Consider the following 16,499-nt stretch of genomic DNA (forward strand, 5'->3'; position numbering starts at 1 on the left):
ATGGCTAGAGAGGAGAGACAGGGACAGGTGACACTACCCAGTCAACCAGCAGCAAGTCAGCATTCCAGTGAACCATCAGCCAGTTACCTGGGTCTATTAAAAAAAATTAAAGAGACAAGAAAAAAAAAAAAAATCAAACAATGCAAAGGCAGCACTAAGAAAAATAAAGATCATCACTGATGCTCCATCCCAGAACAGTCCAGTGGCACCACTAATCCACCCCACCAGCACCCACAGTATGTTACTTTTATACACTAACAAATTTAAGTATATAATACAGTATTATTATATTATATAGACAGGTAATAGTCAATGAATCACAATGACAAAAAACACTCCACCCATGTTTTTGCAAACTCAATTCACTCTAAATTTATATCAATAGGGTGTATTTTATTATTAAGGAATTTAATACGTGTAATAAGGAACAAACTTTATAACCTCATTTTTACCACTTCCACTCACCGCTGTCACACGTTATATTGAACTAACATTAACGTAATATGCTATGTAACGTTAGCTAACTTTCCCCACCCAGCAAAAAATATGTTTATACTCCTTTTTTTCTAATTTCAAACACGATGGATGAAACTGAATTAAGAGAACAGATTTTTACAATTAATAGGGTGTTCGTTACTAACTTTATTCAGCTCCAATCCTAGCCTAATCTGTTAGTTATCTGATAACATCCCTTAAATCTACTCATTTAATGAGTAATAATCTACTAGAAGGTTTTAACTTACAATTTATTGTTATTTAGATGTACTGGTAATATACAATCGTATTATTTTAACGTCTTACCTTTTAAAAGTGCGTCGCAAACGGTTTGTTCTGCTGCATCTCTACGGCGCGGCATCGGTTTGCTGCTACTTCCGGGAACTATTGAGAGGCTCCACGAGCCGCCATTGCTGTAAAAAAAGCGTTCCATTGGCGTCAATGGAGTTGTCGCAACTCTCACTCTATATGGCTCTGGGTGCACCCTAGTGATTCAGGACAAGCCAAAAACACGGTTTGGAAAATGGATTTATGGTGTACTCACTTATTATATAATTTTTTCTACATTTTGAACACAAACAAAGTTAAGCAGCTCTGATTGGTTATTTTTTACCGGGAGCGATGGCAATGGGACCACTGGGAGGAGCCAGAGGAGCTTGATTTTTTTCACAGATTATCTGTCTCATATTCTACTGTCAGGACATAATGACAGGTTTAATAAATATGTAAAAAATATATATTTTTTTTTACAAAAGTTCCCTACAGCACCTTTAATTTCTTTAAAATAATAAAAAATATTTATAATAATAATAAATCTTACTGACTCCAAAGTTTTGACCAGGTAGTGTATGATTTTGATTATAGTTATTGTATTATTGTTGTTATAAAAACTGATTTATCAGTAATTATGTAATAAATTAAGCATCAAATAGACAGTAAACAAATTAATATTAATTCATTGATATAGTTTAATGAAAAATCATTATCTCTTTATCATTAATGTAATCCTGTACTATAAAAGCAGGTCTGAGAATATCAAACCCAAGTCATTTTGTCAATCCTTTAAAACAAGCAAGTAAAAAATCCACAATATCACACCCATTCATGGACAAACAGAGTAACACTTTGTACCATATGAATTAAACTGATATCTGTGCAAAAGGAGATATCAGACACATGTATACATAAAGTTTGTACTACATGAGAATTTAAATATGTATATATAGTCTATACAAGATCTGTGTGTAGACATACACAAATACAAACAAACACATACATGGACATGCAGTGCATGCATGTGCAAATATAGATTTATTTTTTAATTTAATAAAATATATGCTTCCCAGAAGCTCTTAAGACCTTAGGTGTCCTATACATTGTATAAGATCATATAAAATAATAAAATAATTAATTACAATACAAATAACAATAGTTACAATAAGATAATATTAAAAATGGACAAGCTAAAGGTACATTGTTAAGTTGACGAACATTCCCATTTAGGTTTATTACCCAGACCAGGCAACTCTGCCCATTGTGCAAAAGGGCAGACATTTCTCAGGGTTTATAAAGTCACAGAACTGAGATTTCTATTTCCAGAATGAGTACAGGGCTCAAATTTTTGTTTCTGGACCCTCTGTTTGGATTGGCTGGAAGGAATTGCGAATACGAGCAGCTTCATCGGCACAAAGGTGTCCGAATGCTTTGTTATACCAGTCCGGAGTTCTCCCTCTGAAAAAAAAAAGAGTACAGGACATGACATGTATGGATTTCTATGAACAATGTGGTTACAGTCATAGAATTATATTTGTGTGTATGAGAGAGTCGGTCAGATATATTTACTCACTTCAGGTCCACTCTGCAGATGTGGGTGAGTCTGGACTTGCCAGAGCCACAGGGCTCCAGCAAGTAATTGGATTCCATAACTATAGCTCTGATGCCCCCTACAGGCGGACAGTCCTCATGCTCAATAGACAGGGAGACCAGAGAACACGTCCCACGCGGCAGATCCGTCCTCCACGACCTGAGCACAAACATCAGTGGAACTTTATAAAAAAAATCGCTGTCATCTTTTATCTATGTTGTAAATCTATCCACCAATCCTATTACTGACTTATTTTTACTATGTAAAGATATTTCTGTGAGCTATATGAAATTATACAACATAACATTACTAGTATTCTCTACACATATTACAAAAATTATATATATATATATATATATATATATATATATATATATATATATATATAAACTGTATATATATCTGTATATATATTTGTTTTGTTTGTTTGTTTGATTACTAATTTACATGGCTTTCCCAGGTCTGGAACTGCCTAAATTCACCAGAATTCACACATTTTACATGACTATGGGAACCCTTTTATCACACTCGTTTAATCAGTTCTCCATAAATCTGTATATCGTTTTTTTTTTTTTTTTATTCAGAATAGATGACGTCATTCCCTCAGTGAACAGACAGACCCACCTGAGCACTACAAAGTCTCTGCTGGGATGAGGAGGCATACAGTTGAGGACATACTGGAACACTTCCGTTTGCCTGTCCAGGACGTCACACACTTTCCAATTCATCAGATCCACGTCCCACAGATGGCGTTCCCGAAGAACACGGTTTAGGACCACAGACGGAGGGGCTTCCACCTCCACTGAGACCCTCCAACGCCGCAGAGGGTTCCCATCACCCACCTGGAGTTAAACCAAAGAACCTCACTTAGTATTTGTTTGCAATATTATCTGAATTTTCCAGTCATACCTTTAATATTAAATGAATTTTCCAGTCTTACCTTCTTATAGGACAGCTCTGTGTCGCTGGTGCTCTGACAGGACACCCAGCCTTTGGCCTTTTCCCGTGTTTCTTTGAGGAGACCCTGCAGCCTGGCCTCCATGAATGCAGGCCAAGAGCCTTCATCTTCCGCCTCTTCCTCTTGATGTTGCCGCTTGCAGAGCTCCTCAATGGTGGGAGCCTGAAGCTCGGCCTCCACATAGGAGTTTCGTGATTGTGTCACCATTCCATGTGGAATCTGAAACAAAATAAAACAATTAGTGGTCTGCATTAGGGACAAAAATAAAAAATGCGAGTGCATGGTGAGTAAAGTTTAGATGCGTGTGTGTCTCACCTCAAATAAGCGGTTACACTCTGTGATCATGTGAACCAGGCCCTGAGTGGCAGCCAGGTTTTCATTCAGGTCCTTTTGGTCTGGCCTCCCTGTAGCATACTTTTTCTGCATCTGCATAGCTCTGTAGACAGAGTAGAAAATTCTTACGATACAAATAAAAAATTTCTACGTTTATTTGTAAATTTGTAAGAAAATTAAGTTTCTACAATATTTAGTAGTAGCTTTTCAGTGGTGACTGTCAGTTTGTGTGCATATGACAGGATTTTTCAGAAAAATTAATACAAGACGTAGTCAGCCGGACGATGAACATTATTAACAGCAATTATTATATGATGCAATCACACTTGTAGCAATATTTGAAAATGATTTAGTTAAGATGACAATAAACTTTTCATTAAAATAAATTTCAATAACGTAAGCAATTTTATAAAAAGTTAAATCATTTTATTTAAACAATAAAATGTAATATTATTAAAATAATAAATTCAATTCAAGTAATACATGTTATTCCATATTCATTATTTGAAAATTTTCATTTGTTTGGAAATATAATGATGACATTTATACATTATATATGACAATAGATTAATAGTAGATATGTTATCTACCTTGGTGTAAGACTGTCCTTCTTCAGGATGTTGAGATGAAAAAGCGATGGTGCCAGACACACTGCAATGTTCATAGGCGTCATTTGATTCTCTTGCACTGAGGATGTGACATCACTCAGGAAGCAGAGCAGTGTTTGCAGTACCTCTCTGTTTTCATCTGACATCAGCATAATAGCCGCCTGCACAGCCTGCAAGCGCTGCTCTTTGGGCACATCTAAAGAGGAAACAGGGATCAGGTGACTAAAAGAAATCTGTTTTTCTCTTTCTAAATGCATGAGAATTACGTAAGAGAGGGGTTAGAGTTGGGAAGTTTTTCTTACATTGATAAATGTGGAGGAAGGTTTCACCCAGTTTGCTGGTCAGAAGTGGCTCAGGCAGATCCCTGAAGAACTGTTTGACCATGTCGGCCACATCATACGCAGACTGGTCTTCATAGCTGACATCATCGGGAGAATTCTCATTCATCTGTCTGAGAGCTTGGATACGAGACTTCACTCCTGACTTACGAAAAAGACCCACCTAGAAAAGACCATTTTAAATAGTGAATTTTCTAGAATTTTTTAAGAATTGTACATTAGAACTGAAAAAAAGAACTTTAGCTGACTTATAAGTAAATATAATATAATGTGCACATACATGATTATGTACATTCCCATTTAAAAATAATTGTTTAGCCATTTAAAAAATGTAAACAAAAGATAATCAGTCAAAGATGACTACAAAAATAGTCATCCAAAATTCCATTCCAAGTTTTTTTTTCAAAATACTGTTTTCAGATTGCCTTTAGATTTTTATACAGTTTTACTGTTGATTTGATGACCCTGACTAACCTGATCAAGGCATTGGCTCCTGAGGTAGCGCAAAGCCTGCTGGACACTGAGAGGTAAAGGTTGACCAAAGCGTTGCACATGCACAATCAGTGGAACCCCGAACACATTCTTATCCTTATAGTCTGGAACCTTGATCCTCTTCATAAACTTTGGCACAGACCTGAGAGATACAAAAAATATATGTGTATGGGGCATTTATACCATGTAAGCTTCTACTTCCCTGGGGCATCTTTTATATTTATATTTATGTCGACAGTCATCGACAGGCCAACAAGTAATAAAAGTAAAACAAACAATAAACAATAATACTCTGAATGAACTGAAGTTTTCATCAAAGTTTTATCAATAGCAGGGTGCATTAATGATTAGTGACCAGTAGAGGGCGAATGAATTAAGATTTACTGCTATCTTATGCTAATCACAATGACCGCTAGAGAAGGAAGCTTTAAGCTGCAGCAAAATAGAAGCATAAATCTCATAGGATCTGATCATTTTTTCCAACAGATTCTTACCAGGTCCAGCCATGTTTGTTGGACATGGAGTATTTCTCCATAATGGCAGTGAGACGGAGCAAGGAAAATTTCTGTAGCAGGCTAAGCTGGGCCGCAGATTGGCTGGCGATCTGGAGAGAGGCGACCGAATGGCTGAGGCGGTTGGAAATCTGGAAACTAGGCCATCGCAAGCTAAACAAAGAGCAGGGAACCATGTTAGGGATTGGGGCAAAGGAATGGCTGACTTTGAGGTGACAACCATCCTAAATAGCATTTAAAAACTACTACATAAAGGTTTTGGTGTACATGCATTCATGTTATTCTAAACAGTCAACCAATCCTATCAAAACTTAATGCAACACATATAGTACAGCATTGTTAGATCAGAATCTTACCGTCTTGGTCTGGTAAGTGAAGCCCCGACCCCTGAGTCTCTCCTTTCCCTCATTCCTGTGAATTCTGATTCATTAAGTGACACCCCATCCCTGTCTACATCACCGGGGGTTGCCTGACCCTCCTGCACTGAATGTCCCTCAAAATCCAATGTGATCTGACTGGATGATTGCTGGTTACCTTGCCTTTGGCCAACAAGACCAACTCGGTCCTTCCCCAAGTTTTCACTTTTAGGCAATACATTCTTGGACCAGTGGTCCACGATCTGTTGCAGTCCATTAACATGCTGCAGAATATCATCCAAATGTGGGAAAAAGTCTTCCTTTTCCAAGTCTATGAGGTCACCGGTGCTGGCATAGAGGTGCGAGCTGGGTACATTGTCGTAAATGCTGATCCGACTGCCTCGGGTGGAGCACTGTGTGACTGATTGAGGTTCTTTGAAGCTAGGTGGATGCCGAACATCCGAGTCCATTCTTGTCGAGTGCCAGTTGATGGAGATCGCCGTTGAGGGTGAAAGACTCTCGATGGACAGAGCTTTGGGAAAGGTTCCAGGCTTGTGATCTTTAGGTATATGCACCACCAGATCCTCGTAGGAGTAGAACTCATTGCGTCGGTTCTGCTCAGCCACACGCTTACCATTGATGAGACTGGAGAACACATCCAAGTCCTCCAGGTACATCCCACTGCGCTTGTGATCAGCCCGATGGAAGTTGCGTTCCTTCATATTTGGCGTACTGACGGCACTCCCACTGGACTGGCTGCTGCTCCCTTCGCTGCTAGACTGGGAGGGCAACCGCATGCCGGAAGGTGGATCTGCAAGATGCATGTCTCCATCGATGATGTCCACACAGTGGAGAGTTTTCACAGCCTGTGGTTCTTGTTGGAGAACTGGGGCACTTATAGCAAGACTCCTGTTCCCTCCACCACCCATTGCTCCACGTAACTGAAAAGCTTCCATGCGCCGTAAGAACTCCTTAGCTCGTGTCCGTCCTCTCTTGCCATGCTTTACAGGCAATGAATCATAGCTCGAAAGTTCTGAAGAAAGATGGGTCACACCTAGTGATGTGTGGTCAGGCATGGCTGCAGAGTCCGAGCAAGTGCGGTGCGAACTGTCCGAGTCTTCCGGGCTATGCACACAAACACCCCCACTGCCACCGCTGCTCTCACTGCGGAGGGAAGAGATCTCCGGCTCGCTCAAGTCTGTCAGAACACTCTCACTGCTGGTCGTTGTCCGCAGGGCAGAGTTCTCCCCTGGGTTCTTGTTCTCCACACCCCTCAGCAGGCAATCGATGTCTTGGAGCCTGGACCAGCGGCGACTGCTCCATTCAAAGGTCCATTTGTCACTGATGGCAAAGAGGTCATCTTCATCTGAATCTTCACTCTGCAGGTTATCAAGGAAATGGGTAAATATGTCTCTCTTTTTAATGCCATATCATTTACTACGTTAGCAATTCAGCACTGAACTTGAATACCATCCCAATCCTTTTTTTCACAGTCTCTGTTTTCCTTTTTTCCTTCCCCACAATCCAGAACCCCCAGAGGTAACAGTGTAGATTCACTCAAATGGGTTTTTCATGTTTTCAAAGAGCACATTCCTTCCACTGTTAAATGATTACATAACCAGTGTGATATAACACAGTTTCTATTTAATATCTTTAGGTGATACAAAAGAGATAGTATGCTTTAAGAAAGAAAACCGTTATATCAATTCACACAAAGACAATGCTAGTGGCATTCTCATATATCAAGTTTACTGTGATAATAAAGTGTTGTATGGGTTTTATAGAGATGTGGCATTTGGCACTGGTCACTATATAGCTTCTTTATAGGCATGATAACCATCCTGATTATAGCAGCGAAACCACTATAACATTAAATCACAAGAGCAATGTATGTACACTGCCATAAGGTTAAATAGAAATAATGTATTACTTACTTTTTTCTTGGGAAGGTTCACGTCAAGTTTCATAGAGGCACACTTGTTTAATGTATTCAGTCGCCTGAATAGGGAAGAAAATAGATAATAATTTAAAATCCTTTCCTTCCGACTGGCTTTATTTTGCATGGCATATGGCTTGGTGGGGATGTGGACACAATAACAGCACAGCCTTCCATGACCATTTCTAACATAATCAAGCTATAAGATCTATGTCCCTGCCATCCAACACTCAGCTCTGGTGAGCAGCAAACCTAATTAAGCACAATAATTGGCCAGTGTCCTACTCTCTCTTGTGGTCGCTTGCTTTTAATTGGCGAAAGCTTGCTAGCTGCAGTTGTCATGGTTTTCAATGGCCCTCGAGCAACTAATGTGCTGTTGATTCCAGCTGCCACATAGTCACTCCTCCAGGTCTGAGAGGCCTGTATTTCCCCTCACATTCACAAAACCCAACAAACACCATAAGCGCTTGCTTCTCTTTGAATCAGCTCCCAAAACCTTCTGAAAATAGGTCTTTCTCTGTCAGTCACCCGCGTGGTCCGTCAAATATGAATAATGATTTTGGGATGAAAGTAAAGCAGCTTTCTGAGCTTTTGACAAAGTTGTGGGCTCAAGGTTCTCCTTGAACAAATCTGTTTGAATCAGCACTAGTTTCAGTTACAACTGTTCACAACAAAGGTCTCGAAGAAACACTGGAACATATCAATATTTCCAATAAAAAGTAAAAGAAATGACAGCATCCCTTCCTGATCTGAAAGAATTGGAGGAAGATTTATTAAAAGCTGTTAATGCTGTAAAGGGAATAGAAATCATATGGAAAATACAACAACACATTGCGTGCCACAAACATGCATGGAAACCAAGCTGATGTTTGTTATTTAATAATTATTACATTTTATGACTCTTTATATTGTCCAGTGGTCTGTGTGTGTGCCATAACAGCAAAGACTTCAAATATAAAACAGAACAAAGACATAACGTAGAGAACAAGCCCCAGTCAATGGACAACATAACGTTTAAACAATCCGCTAAAGAAAATCTGACAATATTGGTTACAGTAAGTTCAAGACATCATTATAGTTTTACCGTTGTTTTCATTGATTGCATTAAAATTAATTCTAAAATGTAACTTTTTTTTAAGAAGTGTCATTACTGGCATGTTAGTTTTTATTATGGTAAAATTTGTATTAGGAATTTCACTGGTAGGCCTATTGGTAATAGCATTGTATTTTTGGTAAGACGAGAACTCTACATTTGGCAAAAGATTACAAAAGTTATAATAATACTTTGATGACTTTCTGACAATTTATTTATTAAATGCTGCTTGATTTGTAATGTGTCTTCATCGGCAAATTGTACATAGCAAAGTGTCAAAGAAAGCTTAAAGACTGAGCATTGTCACTGGTGCTTGAAAACATCCACCACTTACGAACTCCTCTGTGCTCTTACTGGGTATGTCGTGCTGGAATTGTTTACTGAGTTGTTCTCCTCCGGGCGCAGTAGAAAAGTGAGAAGTCAGGGGGAGAGGTGGGAATGTCGGACATTGTTTCCCACACAACAGTAAACAGGTTTGGAATTTCGATGAGTTGCTTAAGGGTTGTTTAGAGTCACAGTAGACCTTCTTGAGTACGCCCCTCTTTGCCCCCAATGCTCTCCTAACGGGGCAGTCTCCAAGGCAACCAAAGTCACTGGAGGGCTCTTTTCATCTTAATTTGGGAATTCAAATTCAGTGTCTAAACGTGAAAAAGCTAACTCATTGAGAACATTCTGTACTTTATTTCTGGGAAAACATAATGAGTGTAATTTACAAACTTTATTGAGTTAGTTGTTGCTTTAATCTTGACATTATTTACTTCTGAATTACAAGAAGATTGACATGACAGAAACTACAGATTAGAGCTTAATTGATGCAATGCACAATGACAGGTCCCAAAAGTAATTTTTTCTTTTATTGCTATTTTCATTATTGATGGCAATAATGGTTGTAGAGAATGAGATTCTGCAATCGATGATTAGTTAAAAATCATAAAATTGTCCTAAGCAATGAGAGCAAGTTCTAAAAGTGCATTTATTTCTTCTATTTTATTGCTTTCGTTGTGTATTGCATCTATTAAGCTTAAGTCTGTTGTAGTTCCTCTCATGTCTGTCTCCATCTAAGGCAGAAGTAAATAATGTCATGATTAAAGCAACAACAGACAAAAGTTTGTAAATTAAATTCATTATATTTCCCCAGTACAGAGTGTTCTCAATGAGTTCGTTTTCTTCTTGATTAGACACTGATTTCCAGGTTCTACAAAGATTTGGCTACCGTTGTGGAATTGTTTAGAAAGCACAGGAAACACCAAACACTCCATGGTCCTTACCGACATAGAGGTTCCACAAGGTCTTTGTCCAAGAAGTCATGGTCTTTCTTCACAGGAGAGATGTCAATTGGAAATTGAGAATCTGTAAAGAAACACAGGCTTATTCCATTTCAACAATCAAGTTCATTACAGACAAACACTGGAAAAAACAGATGTCTTTTAGGGAGCTTAATAATTTCCCTCTGATTCATTAATAGGCCAATCTTGAATGTTCACAGTGAACACAGAGGAATCCAGGCGCCCACACACTTAAAAAAAAAACCCTGACAACACATTCTTTCCAGAGCAATAGCCAAGGCGAAGAGAGTAGCTAACTTGTTTTAGACTTCCAGATGCTAATAAAGTGAGACAGGGTTTGCCCCCCCAAAAACTGAGCTTGGCTTTGAGAAGCCATTACGTCTTCCACTGATTATGGTGTCCAAATTATGTAACGGGGTGACTGGATCCAGACCCTGCTGAAGCTGACATACCACTAGTACAATTAAATGTTTCATCATATTTTTTTGCTTTTTTGGAATGATACAGAAGTAAAAACACAGTTTCAAAGAGAGGCACAGTGTTCTGGTTTTAAACTGCTGGAAATTCCAAAACAACACTAATGAAGAGATGCATTATGGGAATATTCTGTTCTCCACAATGATGCCGTATGAGACGACAATGACATATTAATATAAAAAATGAACAAAGAATGGGTTGTATGCCATTTTTCTTATATAATAAGATTCAAATTTAATTTTTGTCAAAAATGTGGATATAAAAATGCCAAATATTAAAAAAATTAATAATAATTTGTTTAAAATTATTGTCTATTTTACTAAAAAAAAACAATGTTGTAAATACTTGCTATTATATATACACCATTTAATATATTATATTATATTATATTATATTATATTATATTATATTATATTATATTATATTATATTATATTATATTATATTATATTATATTATATTATATTATATTATATTATATTATATTATATTCAGATGTGGAAATGCACTTAGGAAATGGCTAGGAAATGAAAAATATATATCCCAGAAAAGAAAAATAGAGTGTTCTCAAAATGTCATCTAAAGACTAACACTCCAAGATCAAAAGAGTTTGCCAAAGGCAAGTGAAAACGGCAGTGTTTTGGGGGCAAGGTTATTGCCATGACCTCTGTCTCTCTTTGAAGTTGTCATTCTCTAGAATTTTTAAGCAGTTCTCTTAACTAAAACCAGTTTTATAGATAACCCGTGCATTTCGGATGAGAATATCAGATATCGGGGTATGAAAGTCTAAGTAAATGAGACCTTTTTGAGGTGGTATGAAAGTTTACACATCCCACCACAGGGCAAATGAATGGGCTAAATCCAGTTTAACATCATGAGGTCTGGTAGACATTAAAGTGCCCATTAACACAAGTCTGTCTCTAACGACACCGGAAACAAGACCCCACATTTAAAGCTTGTGTTTGCCCTAAATCAGGCTTACATCATATGAATGTTTCAATAACTGATTACCAGCTTTCCTCGAAACAGTTTTAACTATGGCTTTACAGTTGGGTGTGATGATAACATTTGCTATGTTTATGTTTTGTAGTGAAGCGTTACCTTCAAAGAGCTGGGCGTACTGGGGGAATCCTGCCGCTCGTAGCCAGTCACAAGCTTCCTTTGCCTCGATTTCTGCAACACACAAAATGTTTGTACCTCTCAGTATCATAAAACATATCTATCTTTTCAATATATATATACAGCTGCAGTTTGAAAGACAAAATGTTTGCTGCATCCTAGTAAGGACACAGTGTACCATTCGCATATTCTTTCATAGACAGTTATCTTCAAAACTATTTTTAGAAGCGCTTGTGTGCTCTTGGACAGGAAGAACGGGAGGGACGGAGAGAGAGAGAAACAGTGACGAGGTATTACATAACATAATCAGTTCTGTGTGATTTAATTATGTTTCCTTTCCTGCCACTGCATGAACAAGGTTATTCTTATAGGTCAGGAACCAGCCAGGTTACAAGATAATCACACAGTCCTGTGAGCCTGTAAAGTCTGCTCATAATCAGGATCAAGGGATCAGTTACATTTTGGCAACAGAATCCTGTTCATATAATCAAAGACTTTTACGTGATACGTCCCAGCAGACGTCAGCTGACGCAGAGCTTATGGAGGGTTAACAATGCACAAGAATGTCTGAAGCTTTACGTGATCAGCTCTGGAGTAAAGCTAGGAAACTGCATGATTAATATCATCTGCCTGAGAGCATGGAACATTCATAAATATATTGATTTGTGGGGCTGCTGAGCAAAACAACTGGTTTAGAGTTGACCAAAAAGGTTAAAGACCGCCTGGTCATTAAAACACAAGAGTGTATCCCATTTTCGCAAAAGTTTCCTTGTCTACTGAGAAAAAGCACCTCATTAATCTCACGTTTCTTCAAAAGATCTCATTATGGTCTCAAACAGTTCAACATGCTATCGAGTTCCTCAAGTTCATTGTCAACAAATCACAATGAAAGACATCTACAAATGTAGCCTGCTACATGTAATACCATCAAACAATAAGTCACATTCAGATTAATTACAATGTACTTGTTTAGCACTTTTCACAAAAAAAAAACAAAAAAAAAAAACACATAACTTAGAAAGAAAACAGCCTTAAAATCCCCAGCGATCAAGCCAAAAAATCCATAAGAAGTTTAGATAAGATGAGAAAGAAACAGGGAGGAATTAAGAATAAAAATCAGCAAGTTTAAACAAATGCAGACAGACATATACTGTAAACACATACACCCGTTGACATAATCTAGTGTAGGTAGATCCTGTTCAGTTAATTTGTCAATCAATAATCAATGCATTTTAACAACAATATTCTAGTACCTTTTTATGAATCCTTAACAAAATATCTTTAACAACCATTCAAATCATTCTCACCTTATTCAGCAATATAAGGTCACCTTCACATATTCAACACAAGTAAATTCAATAATGCAGCACCACTGCTCAAAACTCAATGGAGCCTGAATCTCATGCCAAACTGTTTGACGATCCAAATCACGTCCCGAAGGGTCTCCCGCCCTCCAAGCATGCACAGCAGTGTAGCTCCGTCAGAAAGCAAACCACCTGGGTTTCCATTCATCGTATTGATAACGGTGGTGAGAATTCCTGCGCAGCCTCCACCCCACTAAGATTACCACTCTATTGTGTCACCGCCTTTTCCCAACAATACGGTTTGTTCACTTCAGCAGCTCCTGTGAGAAGGACTAAATGCTGCAGACGTCAATGGATATAAGATTGTTCTTTATGAGCCTCGAAGCTCTCAGCCTATAGCTACTCAGTACAACTATAACAGGAACCTCTGAGGGCTTTATCTTACAGAAGTAAATAAACGCATGTTACAAGCAAACATACTGGCAAATATTAGCAGATAATATGTCCTTGAGGATCAAAAGGCCATAATACAACTAACTACAAAATATTTTTTATGGAGATATTTTTATCAAGTTTCTCCCTAAATATGTAACACTAACAATGTTTACTGATTGAACGAGCAGGTGATACCAACACTAAGTTGTTTTATATTAAAAAAAAAAAAAAAATTTATTTAATTTATTCCTTTGAAGCTGAATTTTCAGCAGTCTTCAGTGTGACTTTATCAATTGACATGATGTTTAGATGCTCAAACATTTCTTATTATTAGCAATGTTGAAAACAGTTGTGCTCCTTTACTTATGTGGTAACTGATTTATTTATTTATTTATTTATTTTTTTGATTCTTTAATAAATAGAATGTTCAAAAGAACAGCAGAAATAACATTGTATTAGAAATAACACTTTTCTAACATTGTAAATGTCTGTAAATGTCACTTTAAACTAATTCAATGCACCATGTTACTAATAATAGAAAAACATTAATTTAATTCAATTTTGATCTGATTCATAAGCTCTCATGGACCTAAACTCTGTAGTCCAATAGTTATTTAACAGACATAATATTCAAACCAACCAATAACTGCTTTGTGAGCAATGCAAAAAAAAAAAAAAAACATATTTACACAACAACTCTATGTGGCAGTCAACATCGTGCCTGTAATTGAAAACTGAGGCAATTCCCCTGGTTCAAAATGAAGATAGGGAACCTCCTTTGTGACTAAGCATCCATTCCCAGGAGTGCTGAGGGCAACTGTACGTCCTGTGCTGTACAGTAACACTCAAAGTGTAGCGGCACCTTTATCAACGTCAGACAGCTGCAGCCGGAACCCCAAGCTGGGAATTCCACGTCACACGGCATTCCATAACACTATCCCAAAAGCTACTATTTTTTCCATCATTGTCCTTTCTCATAGAATCAGAAGGATAAAGAGCTCAGCCTGCTATAAAGAGCTTGCTGCCAGCAGAGAAACTCTAGCTTTTAAATGTGATCAAACTGCGTGCAGTGTTCAATGACTGCCACAACAATAACTTTGTAACACAGCACGGCACCAACACAATGCTAAAAGCAGAGTGCCGCTAAATATGTGAGAAACACAGACACCTTCCTTTCCTCATTGAATAACCTTACGTAAAAGGAGGTGGGATACGGTTTTCCCTCAAGGTCAGCCATGGCACACGCTGGCACTTTGACAAGCTGTCACAAGTCCCATTAGGAACTTAAAGCTGCAGTAGGTAACTTTTGTAAATATATATTTTTTACATATTTATTAAACCTGTCATTATGTCCCGACAGTAGAATATAAGACAGATAATCTGTGAAAAAAATCAAGCTCCTCTGGCTCCTCCCAGTGGTCCTAATGCCATTTGCAGTTACAGACCGCTCCAGTAAGAAATCAACCAATCAGAGCTGCGGTCCGTAACTTTGTTTGTGTTCAAAATGTAGAAAAATGTATATAATAAGCGAGTACACCATGAATCCATTTTCCAAACCGTGTTTTTAGCTTGTCCTGAATCACTAGGGTGCACCTATAATAAGTGTTTATATTCTGACTATTTTAGATTGCTTCGGGGATACCGCGGCGGAGTAACCCAGTACCTTTGTGATTCTTCATAGACATAAACAGAGGGAAGTAGTTCCGGCTACGATGTTCTTCCGCAAGACGCAAGCAGTTCTGTTTATTAACCGCTAGAGCGTCAAAAGTTCCCTACCGCAGCTTTAATACAATGAACAAAAAATTGTCAATTATTTGTAATTATTATTAGGAGTTAAAATTGTCTCCAAGAAATGGCATAACATTTTTATTTGAATTGAATTAAAATGGCATTTTCTTAAAAAACTTACTACCGGTACAATAATTTTAGTGTTATTTAACCTTGAAAACTCGGTCACAATGTTTAGCTTCACAGATGATACACAATTCACAATTTACACAGGCATGGAATGAGCAGTAAATCAATCCTTTAGGCTTATTGCACTGTAAAAATTACAACAGAGTGGAAAAACAATTAATGAAACACAAAGAAATTCATAGATTTACTTACGAGAGACTTTCATCCTGAAAAATAAAAACAAAACTAAAACTTCAAACTAAAAATTATTCTTCCCAGACCATCTTTTTTTTGCACTCTCCTAACTCTCCTCTCTTCTGCTTCTTTCTCCTCAGCTTTTGTGTTTCTCTCTCTCTCTCTCACTTCCTATTTCCCTCCCCTTTATTTTTCACTCCCTCTCTCTTTGATTTATTCCAACTCTCATTGGTTCTCAAGTCCGAGCCCCCTTCCAGCATCTACCCCCTCCATTCCTCATGCTTTCTTAACTTTTCCACTTAAACCATCACAGCTCACTCTTTCTCTCTTGGCAATGCCCTTTCGGCCACCCTCCAAGTGGCAGGACGCTGGCGATGCGGGATTTTATTTTCTTCCCGTTTTATGATGTAATGAACCTCCCACTGATCCCATCAGTCTCCCAAACCTACAATCTAGCTCATCTAATAAAGACTACAAGATGTTTCACTTCCCTGAACTTTGAGTTTTATAGCTTGGGGGGCGACTTTGTTGTCGGTAAAATCTTCCTGTATGAGCGAGCACTCTTCACCAAAAATAGTTTTTCTATGGCATCATTTCGCCTCCTTTTGGAAACTTTTGGAGAGTTGCTGTTGCTGATGAACTGGGGGCAACCAAAATGATCCAAATTCCTGCAACGCCCCTAGGCATGATGGGAAGCCGTAGGAGTATGTGACACCTCAAGCAGGCGATCGCGTAAGTGATTCACTGGGGGGAGATACGGCATTCAATATTATCTAGTGTCAGCTAAGTGTCTGCCGCCCACT

At 38.0% G+C, this 16,499-nt stretch overlaps 1 protein-coding gene across 4 annotated transcripts in view; it reads right to left on the minus strand.

Annotated features, from left to right (window-relative positions):
* Window positions 1-1,480: 1,480 nt before the first annotated feature.
* The window catches only part of LOC113058658 (stAR-related lipid transfer protein 13-like), a 65,252-nt gene continuing 50,233 nt past the window's right edge, over window positions 1,481-16,499 (minus strand). For 2 of the 4 annotated variants that reach the window (XM_026226769.1, XM_026226771.1), the window contains exons 2-14: window positions 11,849-11,920; window positions 10,254-10,335; window positions 7,891-7,954; window positions 5,957-7,335; window positions 5,583-5,753; window positions 5,071-5,230; window positions 4,561-4,759; window positions 4,241-4,454; window positions 3,633-3,753; window positions 3,300-3,536; window positions 2,984-3,201; window positions 2,342-2,518; window positions 1,484-2,226 (exon numbers count right to left, since the gene is read on the minus strand). In XM_026226769.1, coding sequence (XP_026082554.1) covers window positions 2,109-2,226; window positions 2,342-2,518; window positions 2,984-3,201; window positions 3,300-3,536; window positions 3,633-3,753; window positions 4,241-4,454; window positions 4,561-4,759; window positions 5,071-5,230; window positions 5,583-5,753; window positions 5,957-7,335; window positions 7,891-7,954; window positions 10,254-10,335; window positions 11,849-11,920 — 3,212 coding nt within the window. In that variant the 3' untranslated portion in view covers window positions 1,484-2,108. Of the gene's footprint in view, window positions 2,227-2,341; window positions 2,519-2,983; window positions 3,202-3,299; window positions 3,537-3,632; window positions 3,754-4,240; window positions 4,455-4,560; window positions 4,760-5,070; window positions 5,231-5,582; window positions 5,754-5,956; window positions 7,336-7,890; window positions 7,955-10,253; window positions 10,336-11,848; window positions 11,921-15,714; window positions 15,940-16,499 lie in introns of those variants that run through there. The other 2 variants (XM_026226770.1, XM_026226768.1) reach the window with 2 other exon arrangements.

The sequence above is a fragment of the Carassius auratus genome, chromosome 40 (genome assembly GCF_003368295.1).
Source record: "Carassius auratus strain Wakin chromosome 40, ASM336829v1, whole genome shotgun sequence".
Taxonomy (NCBI): domain Eukaryota; kingdom Metazoa; phylum Chordata; class Actinopteri; order Cypriniformes; family Cyprinidae; genus Carassius; species Carassius auratus.